The sequence below is a fragment of the Euprymna scolopes genome, chromosome 1, assembly GCF_053919585.1.
Source record: "Euprymna scolopes isolate OS-2025 chromosome 1, ASM5391958v1, whole genome shotgun sequence".
In the NCBI taxonomy this organism is placed as follows: domain Eukaryota; kingdom Metazoa; phylum Mollusca; class Cephalopoda; order Sepiida; family Sepiolidae; genus Euprymna; species Euprymna scolopes.
In genome coordinates, this window is record NC_136482.1 from 190,580,011 (window position 1) to 190,592,273 (window position 12,263).

At 33.9% G+C, this 12,263-nt stretch overlaps 1 protein-coding gene across 1 annotated transcript in view; it reads right to left on the bottom strand.

Annotated features, from left to right (window-relative positions):
* The window catches only part of LOC145278287 (heat shock 70 kDa protein 14-like), a 50,285-nt gene that overhangs the window by 28,438 nt on the left and 9,584 nt on the right, over nt 1–12,263 (bottom strand). The window contains exons 3-4 of the mRNA XM_080130581.1: nt 6,682–6,813; nt 2,888–2,993 (exon numbers count right to left, since the gene is read on the bottom strand). Coding sequence (XP_079986707.1) covers nt 2,888–2,993; nt 6,682–6,813 — 238 coding nt within the window. The remainder of the gene's footprint in view (nt 1–2,887; nt 2,994–6,681; nt 6,814–12,263) is intronic.

A 12,263-nucleotide genomic window follows, 5' to 3' on the forward strand; every position in this document is an offset into this window, starting at 1 on the left:
CCAATTATAGTACTCAAAAAACTTCAACCTGAATTAGCGCCCATACTTACAAAACTGTTTAAACGTTGTCTTAAGGAGAATAGTTTCCCATCTCCCTGGAAAACCTCATCAGTATGCCCTGTATTTAAGAATTCAGGTGATCGCTCATCCCCCTCTCAGTACAGGCCAATAAGTCTCCTGTGCGTCATGAGTAAGTTGCTAGAATCTGTGTTAAATACAGAAGTAATCAAACATCTCAACAAAAATAACCTTCTTAGTGACACTCAATATGGTTTCCGTTCTGCTAGATCTACAGCAGATGTCATTACAGTTATATCGCATAGGATTAGCAAATCTCTCGACGGTGGCAATCTTTCTAGAGCAATTGCTCTTGACATATCTAAAGCCTTTGATAGGGTATGGCATAAAGGTTTACTTCATAAGATCGCTAGCTATGGTATAGCTGGAAAAGTCTTCTCAATTATTAAATCATTTCTTTCTGATAGGTTCATAAGAGTAGTAGTTGAGGGGCAAAAATCAGAAGCTCACAGTATTAATGCCGGTGTCCCTCAGGGATCCATCCTGGGCCCAACTCTTTTCCTGATCTACATTAATGATCTTCCAAATCATATCCTTACATCATTTGTAGACATTTATGCTGACGACACTACCATTTATGGTACCACATCTAAGACAGTAAACGAGCAAGTTCTCTCCAATTCTCTCTCCTCTGATCTTGAGCACGTAGTACAATGGGGAAAGGAGTGGCTGGTTACTTTTAATGCATCTAAAACCAAGCTTCTCTCTTTACATCATCAACATTCTAATCCACATTTGTCATCAATTGAAATGAATGGCTCTCGTCTTCAGGAGGCCTCAAGTTTTGACAAGCTTCTGGGCTTGACCATTACTCCTGATCTTAAATGGAACACGTATATCAAATCTGTTGCCAAGGCCGCTGGAAAAATGGTGGGATCTTTCTATCGATCCAGTAGATATCTCACTGCTGATGCTATTCTCTACCTATATAAGAGCCAGGTACGTCCAAGGATGGAATACTGTTGCCACATCTGGGCAGGAGCTGCTAGAAAGGACTTGTCCTGCCTTGATAGAGTTCAAAATAGACTTCGTAGCCTCGTAGGAGATGTCCTTTTCTCCTCCTTGCAACCTCTATCTCACAGAAGAGATGTTGCGAGTTTGTCTCTGATGTATCGTTATTTTCATGGAAAGTGTTCAACTGAGCTTCAATCTTTGGTCCCCCCTCGCCAAACTTTCACAAGAAACACTCGTCTAGCTGTAAACACTATCAATAATTTCCTCCACTCTTTATCTGTGGCTAAACCTAAACGTAGATTCCATGAACAAAGCTTCTTTCTTAGAACTGCACGCCTGTGGAATTGTCTTCCGTTTTCCTGCTTTCCGGCTGACTACAATATGGTTGTGTTCAAGTCTAAAGTAAATAAGTTCTTGATGAGCCGTTCCATATAAGTTATTAAATTTACCAAATTTTCATTACTAATGATTACTATATTGACCAATTTCTACTGTACACTCTTTAACCCTTATCCTTGAGTGGCCTCTGGGCCTTGATAATGTGGTGATGCCTTTGTAAAAAAAAAAAAAAAAAAAAAAAAGTTGGTATTTTCTTGATTGGCGTTACCCTGAATGAATAATACCTAAAATTTAGAAAAAAATAAAAATTATTCATTCTTTGACCCTACACATGTGGTACATATTTCATCGGGGATGAGATCTGGGGGGGGGGGGGGCTACTTTTCCGGTATTTTATGTACTTACTAAAGGGATGCAAGACTGATTTTTTTCAAGGAGTTATTTCTCTTATGTCAACTCATTCCTCGAGTAACTTTGTCTCAGTGTCATTTTACTTCAGTCAAAGTTCTCAGAAATCAAGGGGCCGTTTCCTGATACTAACAATTGATCTTTATATGAGATAAATAGATATTTATGAATATTCCATTACAGTTCTACTTTACCTCTTAAACATTTGAGTTAGTATAAAAAAATTAAAAACATTAATTTTCCTCTCTCTAATTGATCAGTTAAATATGTTATAGTATATTTTTCTTGTGGTCTCTTGGTTTTACTGTATTCCCAGACAACAATTCATCTAGTCTGATAGAGTATCTGGCTTAATGCTGTTTCTATAGGCAACATCAATTGAAGATGCACCGTTCATCATATAAGCCACTGTGGGTTAGCCATACTGAGGGGATCTTATTTGAACTACGAATACTGCGTTATTCTGAATATTTAATCAAGAGTTTACTTATAGGGAAACGTAACGTCATGCTTAACTTCTCTCTAGTAGACATTCAAGTGTGTGTATATGTCTAGAGAGAGGAATGGGCAGAGAGGAAAGATGGGAGTTTGGGATAGAGAGAGAGGAGGAAATGGGGGAGAGATGGAAGTTTTAAATAGAAATATACATTTGACTCGGGTAAGGTTGATTAAGCGTGCTACTTAACAATAAAATAAAACTATTGATTTTTTAAAATGTAGCAAAGAAACATTTTATTTTTTGATAAAACATTCAAGAATTGTGAATGAAAAATGCGTTGGAATTAAAAACCAATTTGAATAAAGGTTTATTTGCAGATGTCTTCAACATCAGAATAGTTGTTTTCTATGCATAGTAATGCTTTTCGTGGCGATTACGGAATTCAGAAAGATAGGATTTTTAAGAATTTCAAGTGAAAACGATATTGACTGTAATAAATCAAAGTGGATATTATAAGAGATAATGTGTACAATAAAGAGTTTGTTAGTCAGTAGAAATCATGTGACAGAAAGCATCAGTCAAAGACAAAAAAAAAAAGGACTGACCCATTACCGCTTTAAACTGACAGGATTCTAGGTCAGATCTTTTAAATCAGAAAAGCAAACTCACCAAGCAATTTTTTTAAAAAGATTTCCACAGTCTCAGGCAGAGTAAAAATGGTTCGTTTATTTTTAAAGTCCACTTCAAATGCGGTTTCACCATTTTTGTTGACAACCTGATTATAAAAAAAAAATTTTTTAATTCATTCATACATTGGTTGGTTTTTGTTTACAGTGAAACAAAAAACAGTTAAAAATGGAATCGTCTAAAGAAGTATGACAAATGAATAAAACGCAGCCATAAAAAAAAAAACAGTTAAAAATGGAATCGTCTAAAGCAGTATGACAAATGAATAAAACGCAGCCATAAAAAAAAAACAGTTAAAAATGGAATCGTCTAAAGAAGTATGACAAATGAATAAAACGCAGCCATAAAAAAAAAACAGTTAAAAATGGAATCGTCTAAAGAAGTATGACAAATGAATAAAACGCAGCCATAAAAAAAAAACAGTTAAAAATGGAATCGTCTAAAGAAGTATGACAAATGAATAAAACGCAGCCATAAAAAAAAACAGTTAAAAATGGAATCGTCTAAAGAAGTATGACAAATGAATAAAACGCAGCATTAAAAAAAAAACAGTTAAAAATGGAATCGTCTAAAGATGTATGACAAATGAATAAAACGCAGCTATAAAAAAAAACAGTTAAAAATGGAATCGTCTAAAGAAGTATGACAAATGAATAAAACGCAGCCATAAAAAAAAACAGTTAAAAATGGAATCGTCTAAAGAAGTATGACAAATGAATAAAACGCAGCCATAAAAAAAAACAGTTAAAAATGGAATCGTCTAAAGAAGTATGACAAATGAATAAAACGCAGCCATAAAAAAAACAGTTAAAAATGGAATCGTCTAAAGAAGTATGACAAATGAATAAAACGCAGCCATAAAAAAAACAGTTAAAAATGGAATCGTCTAAAGAAGTATGACAAATGAATAAAATGCAGCCATAAAAAAAAAACAGTTAAAAATGGAATCGTCTAAAGAAGTATGACAAATGAATAAAACGCAGCCATAAAAAAAAACAGTTAAAAATGGAATCGTCTAAAGAAGTATGACAAATGAATAAAACGCAGCCATAAAAAAAAACAGTTAAAAATGGAATCGTCTAAAGAAGTATGACAAATGAATAAAACGCAGCCATAAAAAAAAAATGTTGGTTGTTTTTGTTTTACGGCATATCAGCCCTTTTCAGGTTATTTAATTCCGAATTCAGTTATTTTGAAGAAAATTTTTTTTAATAGAATATTTTTTTTTCTATTTAACCCATAGTTGGGACCCTAACAGATACTACCACTCGGAGTCAGAGTGGACCTGAGAGCAATGGCAGTTAAAGGGTGGCTCCACACTCCTCAAAGCCCGCAAGCTGGGGCCTCACCATCGGATATAGTTTAAGGTCATATCCAGGACCCATAAAAAAAAAAAAATTTCACAATGAAAAACTTTAAATAAATTCATAAAAAGAATAACGAGTGTTTGCAGACAGTTTTTTTTTTTATTTCGGGGGGGGGGGGGCATTCCAGACAGAGCATGAAGTTACTTGATGTCCAAAGATAGAAAAATACTTTATGGTCAATAACTTGTCAACGATAAATGCTATATGGATAGATTATAGCGCAGAAAACAGCAATTCTTCCTCCTTTGTCAAAAATATTACTCATTGAATGTGAGGACTAAAGTACAAAATAAGAAAAGCGAAAGATACGAGGATGCCGAAAGTAAAGGGTTAATGCAGATTTTCAATGCCCATTTTCAAGAGCTTTAAGCCTTTTTTAAGGCCGTATTTAGAAAAAATTTAAGTTTTATAAACAAAATTTGATATATAAAGAATGATATAAAAAAAACACCATAATAAATAATAAACCTAAACATTAATAATATTTTAAAATACTTTAATAGTATTTATTTTAGTTTTGATTTTCACTTCAGCTACATCTGTAAAGTATATGGATAACATCAGGTAGTTTTGTGATGAAGGGACGTAACTCTTGTGTTGACAATATCAGAAATAATATGATGCAATTTCAGAAGAATATTTCAATTTTATTTTTAATATTTAAAAAGTATTTTAATAACATTTATTTTTTTTATTCAATTTTCACCCCAAACAAGGCACAATGCCACTTTTATGTAGGGGGCTACTATCGGGGACATAAGTTGCAGGGATACTATGTAGGGAGTTGAGCAGCAAGATATATGTTCACATTACACTTGAACTTCTGCATGTCAGTACAGTTGGGAAAGCAGAACCCGGAAGGGAGTTCCAAAGTCTAGCAGTTCTGGGAAACTAGAAGGCTTTCTTACATCTACAGATCTCTACTGTGTAGGAGTGGGATTTTGCTGCTTGTCAGGTTTGTCCAGAGTATTTACGTTTAAAGGGTACAAGGGCTTATAGTTCATCAGAGAATTCACCATTAAAATACTCGTAAAACAGGCAGAGGGATGTAACATTTTGTCGATGGGACAGACATTAAAGCTTAGATGACAGTTCAGGACCTATCAGGTTGGCGACTTTCTTTTGAACCCTGTCCAGGAGTGTGAAACTAGTAGCAGATGCATCAGCCCAGATGTGACAACAATACTCCATACTTTTTTTTTTTTTTCACATTTTCACTCCAAACAAGGCACAGTGCCACTTTGAAGTAGGGGGCTACTATCGGGAACATAAGTTGCAGGGATTTTATGAAGGGAAATGAGCAGCAAGATGGCTGTATGTCAGTACAGTTGGGAAAGCAGAATCCCAGAAGGGAGTTTCCAATTTTTTCATTAACTTAAACAATGACAAAATGTTGGCAAAATGTTCAAGAATCGATTACAAATTATCAAATCACAAACTAGAAAAAAATGAAAGTTGAATGATACATTCATAATTGCTGGTTATCTTCAAATTTAAAATGCAAACAAGTGATCTCCCTTGGTCTGTAAAGTCGCATGCTTGAACGAGAGTGATCTCCCTTTAATTGAAAACTTGTCATTATCTGATCTCCAATATAAACAAAAATATCCTTCAGTAAGAAAAAAAACTAAAATGCTTTATTTTTATTTTTAGTTTTTGTTAAAGATGTCTTCTATTTCTTTAACATACAATTTAATAATTACTAGATAACTCATGGCCCGTTGAGTCAGTATTCAATATATTATTAAAATATTAAATAAAGAATTCCTTGATATTGTTTTTACAAGGATAACAAAAGATTTTAAAGTCAACATATAGTGATAACGTTAGCCATGTTCCCCCCCCCTCCTGTCTATCAATCCTTTTCTATTACTCTAATAATTCACACTTTATTTACATTATTTGCTTTTGTTCATACTATCTAAAACATTCATGTGCAGATGAAATGTGCACGGATAACATATATAAATTATGACATTTTTTTCTTATGAAATATAAAAATGAGATTTAAAGAAAAAAAAAATGGATTATGGGAAATTTGGTGCGTCTATACATGATTGTACAATTTTTTTTAATTTCTTAAATTAACTAGTTTCTACAATAAAAAAATTAATTTACACAATAAATAACTTTTTAATTGATAAAAAAATTCCATTAGTTTACGGATGTCTTCAATTATCCTGTTGGCTTGCTATCAGAGTCAGCCATTACTATAGCTATCGCCTTAAAACAATCTTGTTTTTTCATACACTTTAGTGTCTTATTTTCATCAAAGCTTAAATTAGTCATAGTTAATTGTTGTGTAAATTGCAGTCATTTTGTTTTTTGTTTTGTTTTTTATTATTTTCAGACAAAAGACATACAAAACAGTTTCGGCGAAAAAAAAAAAAAAACATGAACCCAACTTACAGAAGCCAAACTGTTAGCAGCAAATTCTTTGGTGACCTCATGATCAAAGGGTCGACCTAACACCTGTTTGGTATGGACGATGGTGTTTTTGGAATTTCTTATAACTTGTTGCTTAGCAGCCATTCCCACAGGCTGGAACAAAAAAAGAAGAAAAATTAATCTCATTTATAAAAAAAATAAAATAAAAATAAAAATATAAAAAAAATAAAATAAAAATAAAAATATAAATAAAAATAAAATAAAAATAAAAATGCAACACAACACAAATTCAGAAACATTTTATTAAACTAATCTTCATCTTATATAAAAATATTGTTTTATTACTTTTTTTTAATGATTTGAACTAATTTCACCTTTAAAATATTGGAAATTACTAATAGATAAATTTTTAGAAACTTAAATTTTTTATGGTTTGTGTAGGAGGCGGTTTGTTGTGTAAATCATCTATTTATATAAAGGGCAGTTGTCTGTATGCTCAGCTAAAACTTGAAAAATACACAACAAACTTCAATAGAGTTGTTAATTTTTTATAAGCGTAACAAAGAAAGGATAATATCTAAAATGTAAAAAAAAAAAAAAAAATTATTATTTGGGGGTCAAATAGATATTTATATCACTTAATGTTATCAATACATGTATGCATCTTTTAATGTTATCATGTAAAGGAGACTAACTGACTTTTACAGTTATTTCCCTTATGCCAACTCGAGGTATCTATGTGTTATGTTCAGAGAGAAAAATGGGCTGGAGAGGGAAAGACAGAAAAGACAGCGGGTTAGAAGTTATGCTATATTTTTGTCATAGGCAATGCCAGGTAGCCATGCTAGTTTAACAAAAATTGATTCCTGTCAACTCTTGGATTGATGTTACCCAAAATTATGTCTAGTTTGCTTAGGGATGAAGGTTACTTGTCTTTGAAAAAGTTGCCATGGAAGGGGGATCAATTTATGTTAAACTTGATATACTTTTGTATTTTTACTTTCATGTTTTTTTGTGTGTTTTTTTTTAAGTTCCACAGAAATTTCCCAGAATGAGAAATATATTTAATCAAAAAATATTTTTTTGATAGTACAAAAATATAGTTTTTGGACAAAAAAAAGAATAACATGCAGCAAATATGAAGCATCTGTTGAAGAGTTTGGAGAGGACAGGGGCTAGCAGCGGAACATTTCGCAATTAGTAAGGCATGAATGAGATCAAGCCCACACGACTTGAAGATGTTTACGGTTTTTATAATATCATGGACATGAGAATGTGATTTTCAAACGTAGGAGTATGACTTCTGTTCACAAATGGAAATTTGAGAAGGAGTGGTTTGAGGGTCTATAGTGCAGTTGATGCAAGTTTATATTTTTTGGACAGCTGTTCTCATCTTGAATGTTATTCACACAACGTTTCTGTTGATATAACCTCCAACTTTCATCAGGTCTATTTTATCAAACTCGGGAATCTGCACAGAATTTCAAATAGAACCTTTTATAATGAACCGCCCCCTTAAGTAAACACTTCATCAAATCTCCACACTAACGCACTGTACTTGCAATAACCCTTATCCCTGAGTGGCTTCCGGGCCTTAATAAGTGGTGACCACCATGTAAAAAAAAAAAAAAATTAATTGGTGGCATGCTCTTGTTCTGTCAGCCATAACCAGGTAAAAGACTAAAGTATTTCACAATAGGGTTACAGTCAGCTAATGTACTTCTTAACTTTCGGCGTAGAACTACCAGAAGCGATGCTAAGCCAAATCAGTTCCTTTACTTTTATTGTTCTTCAGTATTTTTATTGTGAAACGATTTATTGAAATAAAATATAAAAAAGTACATTATTGAAAACCATACAATAAAAATTAACAAAATTAATACAGATAAAAAAAATAATACAATTAGTCTCTATTTGCGCTTTTAATAACAATTAAAAAATAGGTTTTATTTTATTTGAAATTTTATAAAAAATTACAAAATATATGCTCATGAAATTATAAAAGTATTTTTTTTTAAGTTTATTATTTGAATTTATATAATAAACATTTTGATGAAAGTATAAAAAATTATCGAAATCAAAATAACCGAATTTCAAATATGATAAAAACAAACGTATCCAATGCATAATATTCCCAAGATAGTTTAAAAAAATATAAAAGTGTTTGCAATATTTTTTTTTTCTTTTAAATATCATAAGTTTTTTCAATAATTCTAAAAAAAAAAAAAAAAAAAAACTTATTTCAATAATTCTTAATTAAAATAAGACCAAAAAAACTTTTCAATGGTTATTAAATAAAAAAAGAATGATCAATAAAACGTAATAAAAAAAAAAAAAAGAAAGAGTCTGTACACAGGGGAGATGTAGATGTGAGAGAAAAAAAAGCAAAGGAATTGATTTACTTTGTCACTGCTTCCGGTAGCAACTACGCTGGAAATTAGGAAATATGTTAGCTGACTATCACCCACAATTGTATTCTTACTATAACCCGCACTGAGGATTGAATCTTCAACCTCAAGGAGAGCTTCATTTAGAACAGAATTTTTACTTAATACTTTAGCTGTTATGCCACAGGTCACAGATGAGAAATATTAGGTTGGTGCAAAAATAACGTCATTTTTATAAATACAGGGTGACACAAAAAAAAAAAAAAAAGCAAAAGCTAAATGGAGGTCATCTAGAACATATGCTGTAGAACGGAGAAAAAAAGGCCAAAGACCCTAGTGTTTTGATTTGGTGTTTTGAATATAATAAACTAGTTATGACCAAAGTTTCATTTCATTTGGACAAAACACTAAGAAACAGGGGCCTAATTAGAGTTGGGTCCCGTTTTTGGGGTTTATTAAAACTGACAATGTGAATCGACGTTGCCTGGTATTGAATAATGTTTTACACTCCCATATTTTTATTGTCATTGAAATTGGTGAAATTGACCATTTTACATCAAATGGATTGGTTGCTTGATCTATTTGGGGACCAATTGTGGTGTATCGGGAGGAAGCCTCACATGCGTCCCCTTAGTCACTTAGTGCACAATACATTGTATTGTATCGCATTGTAGATAGTCTGATCTTGATTTCAGAAAAAAAATTTATATATACAGGGTGCTCCCCAAAAAAACAAAAGCTAAATGGAGGTCATCTAGAACATATGGTGTAGAACTAAGAAAAAAAAAGGCCAAAAACCCTAGTGTTTTGATGTGATGTTTTGAATATAATAAACTAGTTATGACCAAAGTTTCATTTCATTCAGACAAAAACAAAAGCATGTGGACCCAATCTTATTCCAGCTGTGCTATTACAAAAGTGCTCAGCCGAAGTAGCTCCAGTTCTCTCCAAACTCTACAACAAATGCCTTAATGAAGATTGCTTTCCGGGCTGTTGGAAAACTGCTTCTGTTGCACGAGTATTCAAGAATTCTGGCGAAAGGACAGACCCATCAAATTATCGCCCCATTAGCCTCCTCCCACTTTTTGCCAAAATATTTGAGACCATAATTAACCATGCCCTAGTCCATCATCTTACAGATGCTAAACTACTGACTGACAAACAATACGGATTTAGACAAGCCCGTTCCACAGCAGACATCCTAACTGTGATCTCTGAACGTATATACCATTCACTGGACAAAGCGGGGGAGGGCAGAGCGGTAGCTCTAGATATATCTAATGCTTTTGACAGGGTATGGCATGAGGGTCTCCTCAGGAAAATCAGATCATACGGTATCACTGGTAGAATACTTAACATAATTAAATCCTTCTTAGATAAGAGAAAAATCCAGGTTGTCCTCGACGGTCGTACATCTAAACAATATGATATAAATGCGGGGGTGCCCCAGGGTTCTATCCTTGGACCTCTATTGTTCCTGATATTCATAAATGACCTCCCCGACAAAATTGCCTCTGAGATGGGTATATATGCTGATGACACTACACTCTATGGCAGGCACGACAGGAAGACGAATGAACACATTTCTAAAGAAATGGCAGAAACACTAGAGGAAGACATCCAATCCGTAGTGGAATGGGGACAAAAGTGGTTGGTCGCGTTCAATGCTGTCAAGACTAAACTAGTTTCATTCAATAATTACAAGAAACCCTCTCTACCACCCATAGCAATGGCCAACGACTCTTTATCTGAGAGTCCATCTTTCAAACTCCTTGGCCTAACGTTCACAGGAAACATGAGTTTGAATAATTACATTGAAGGTATTGCCAGGGCCGCTGCAAGAAAGGTGGGCTCTCTCTACCGTGCTAGAAAACTACTAACACCCGAAAGTATCCTGTACCTCTATAAGGCCACCATTCGTCCATGTATGGAGTATTGCTGCCACATCTGGGCTAGTGCATCTGCTACTAGTCTCTCGCTCCTTGACAAGGTTCAAAAGAGAGTCGCAAACCTGGTAGGCCCTGAACTGGCATCTAAGCTTCAGCCTCTGTCCCATCGACGAAATGTTGCATCCCTCTGCCTTTTCTACAAGTATTTTAGTGGTGAATGCTCTGACGAACTGCAATCACTTGTGCCCCCACGACGTGAGCACCCTCGACAAACCCGACAGGCTGCTAAATCCCACCCCCACACTGTAGAGATCCCTAGATGTAAAAGATCTTTTTACTCCAATAGTTTCTTCCCCAGAACCGCTAGACTCTGGAATTCCATTCCAGGTCCCTGCTTCCCCAACAGTACTGACGTGCAGAAGTTCAAGTGTAAGGTGATCCGACATCTTGCTGCCCAAATCTCTACATAGTACCCCAGTAGTTGTTGCCCCTGATAGTAGCCCCCTACACCAAAGTGGCAATTTGCCTTGTTTGGGGTGAAAATGTAATAAAAAAAAAACACACACACACTAAGAAACGGGGCCTAATTAGAGTTGGGGCCCGTTTTTTGGGGGGGTCACCCTGTATATAGTTGACCATTAAAAAAACATTATTTTTGCACCAACCTAATAATACAAGTTAGCAATCCTCATCACAAAAATTCAGAAGCATTAACGAAAATAAAATCTTTTTTTTCTTTAAGAAAATTTTAAACAAAAATTGGTTTTGGTAAAGACAAAGATCATTTAAAAAGAAATCAAATTTCTCATTAATAGAAGAAAAAAATAACAGATTAATCCAAGACCTTGATGGTGATAAAGACAGGAAAAGCATTGTCACACCAAAGAAGGCAAAAGGCAATTTGGAGAGAAGATATAAATTCTAAGCTAGTTTCATTCTTTTAGATACTAGCATTTCAGCCCGGCGTTGCCCAGGTGTTTGGAGGTGTATGTTGAGCAAAAAAAAAAAAAAAATGTTTTTTAACTTTGACTCATATTATGACCCCTTAACATTTATTGTTTTGTGCTCAAATCAAGTTATTAAGTTAGATCCATGTCCAAGAAACCTATATCTAAAATTTCAAGTGTTTAGACCCAAAATTGGCAGAGGAGTTTGGTAGAGTTCTCAAAGGTCAAATTGTTGAACTTTGACCCCTTAATAGCCAAATTTCTGTCTGAAAACGGATTAGAAAGATTTTCCCAAATCTCAGTACCCTGTATATCAAATTTCGAGCCTGTAGACTGAAAATTGACAAAGTTATTGCGTAGGGAAATGTACACACACACAG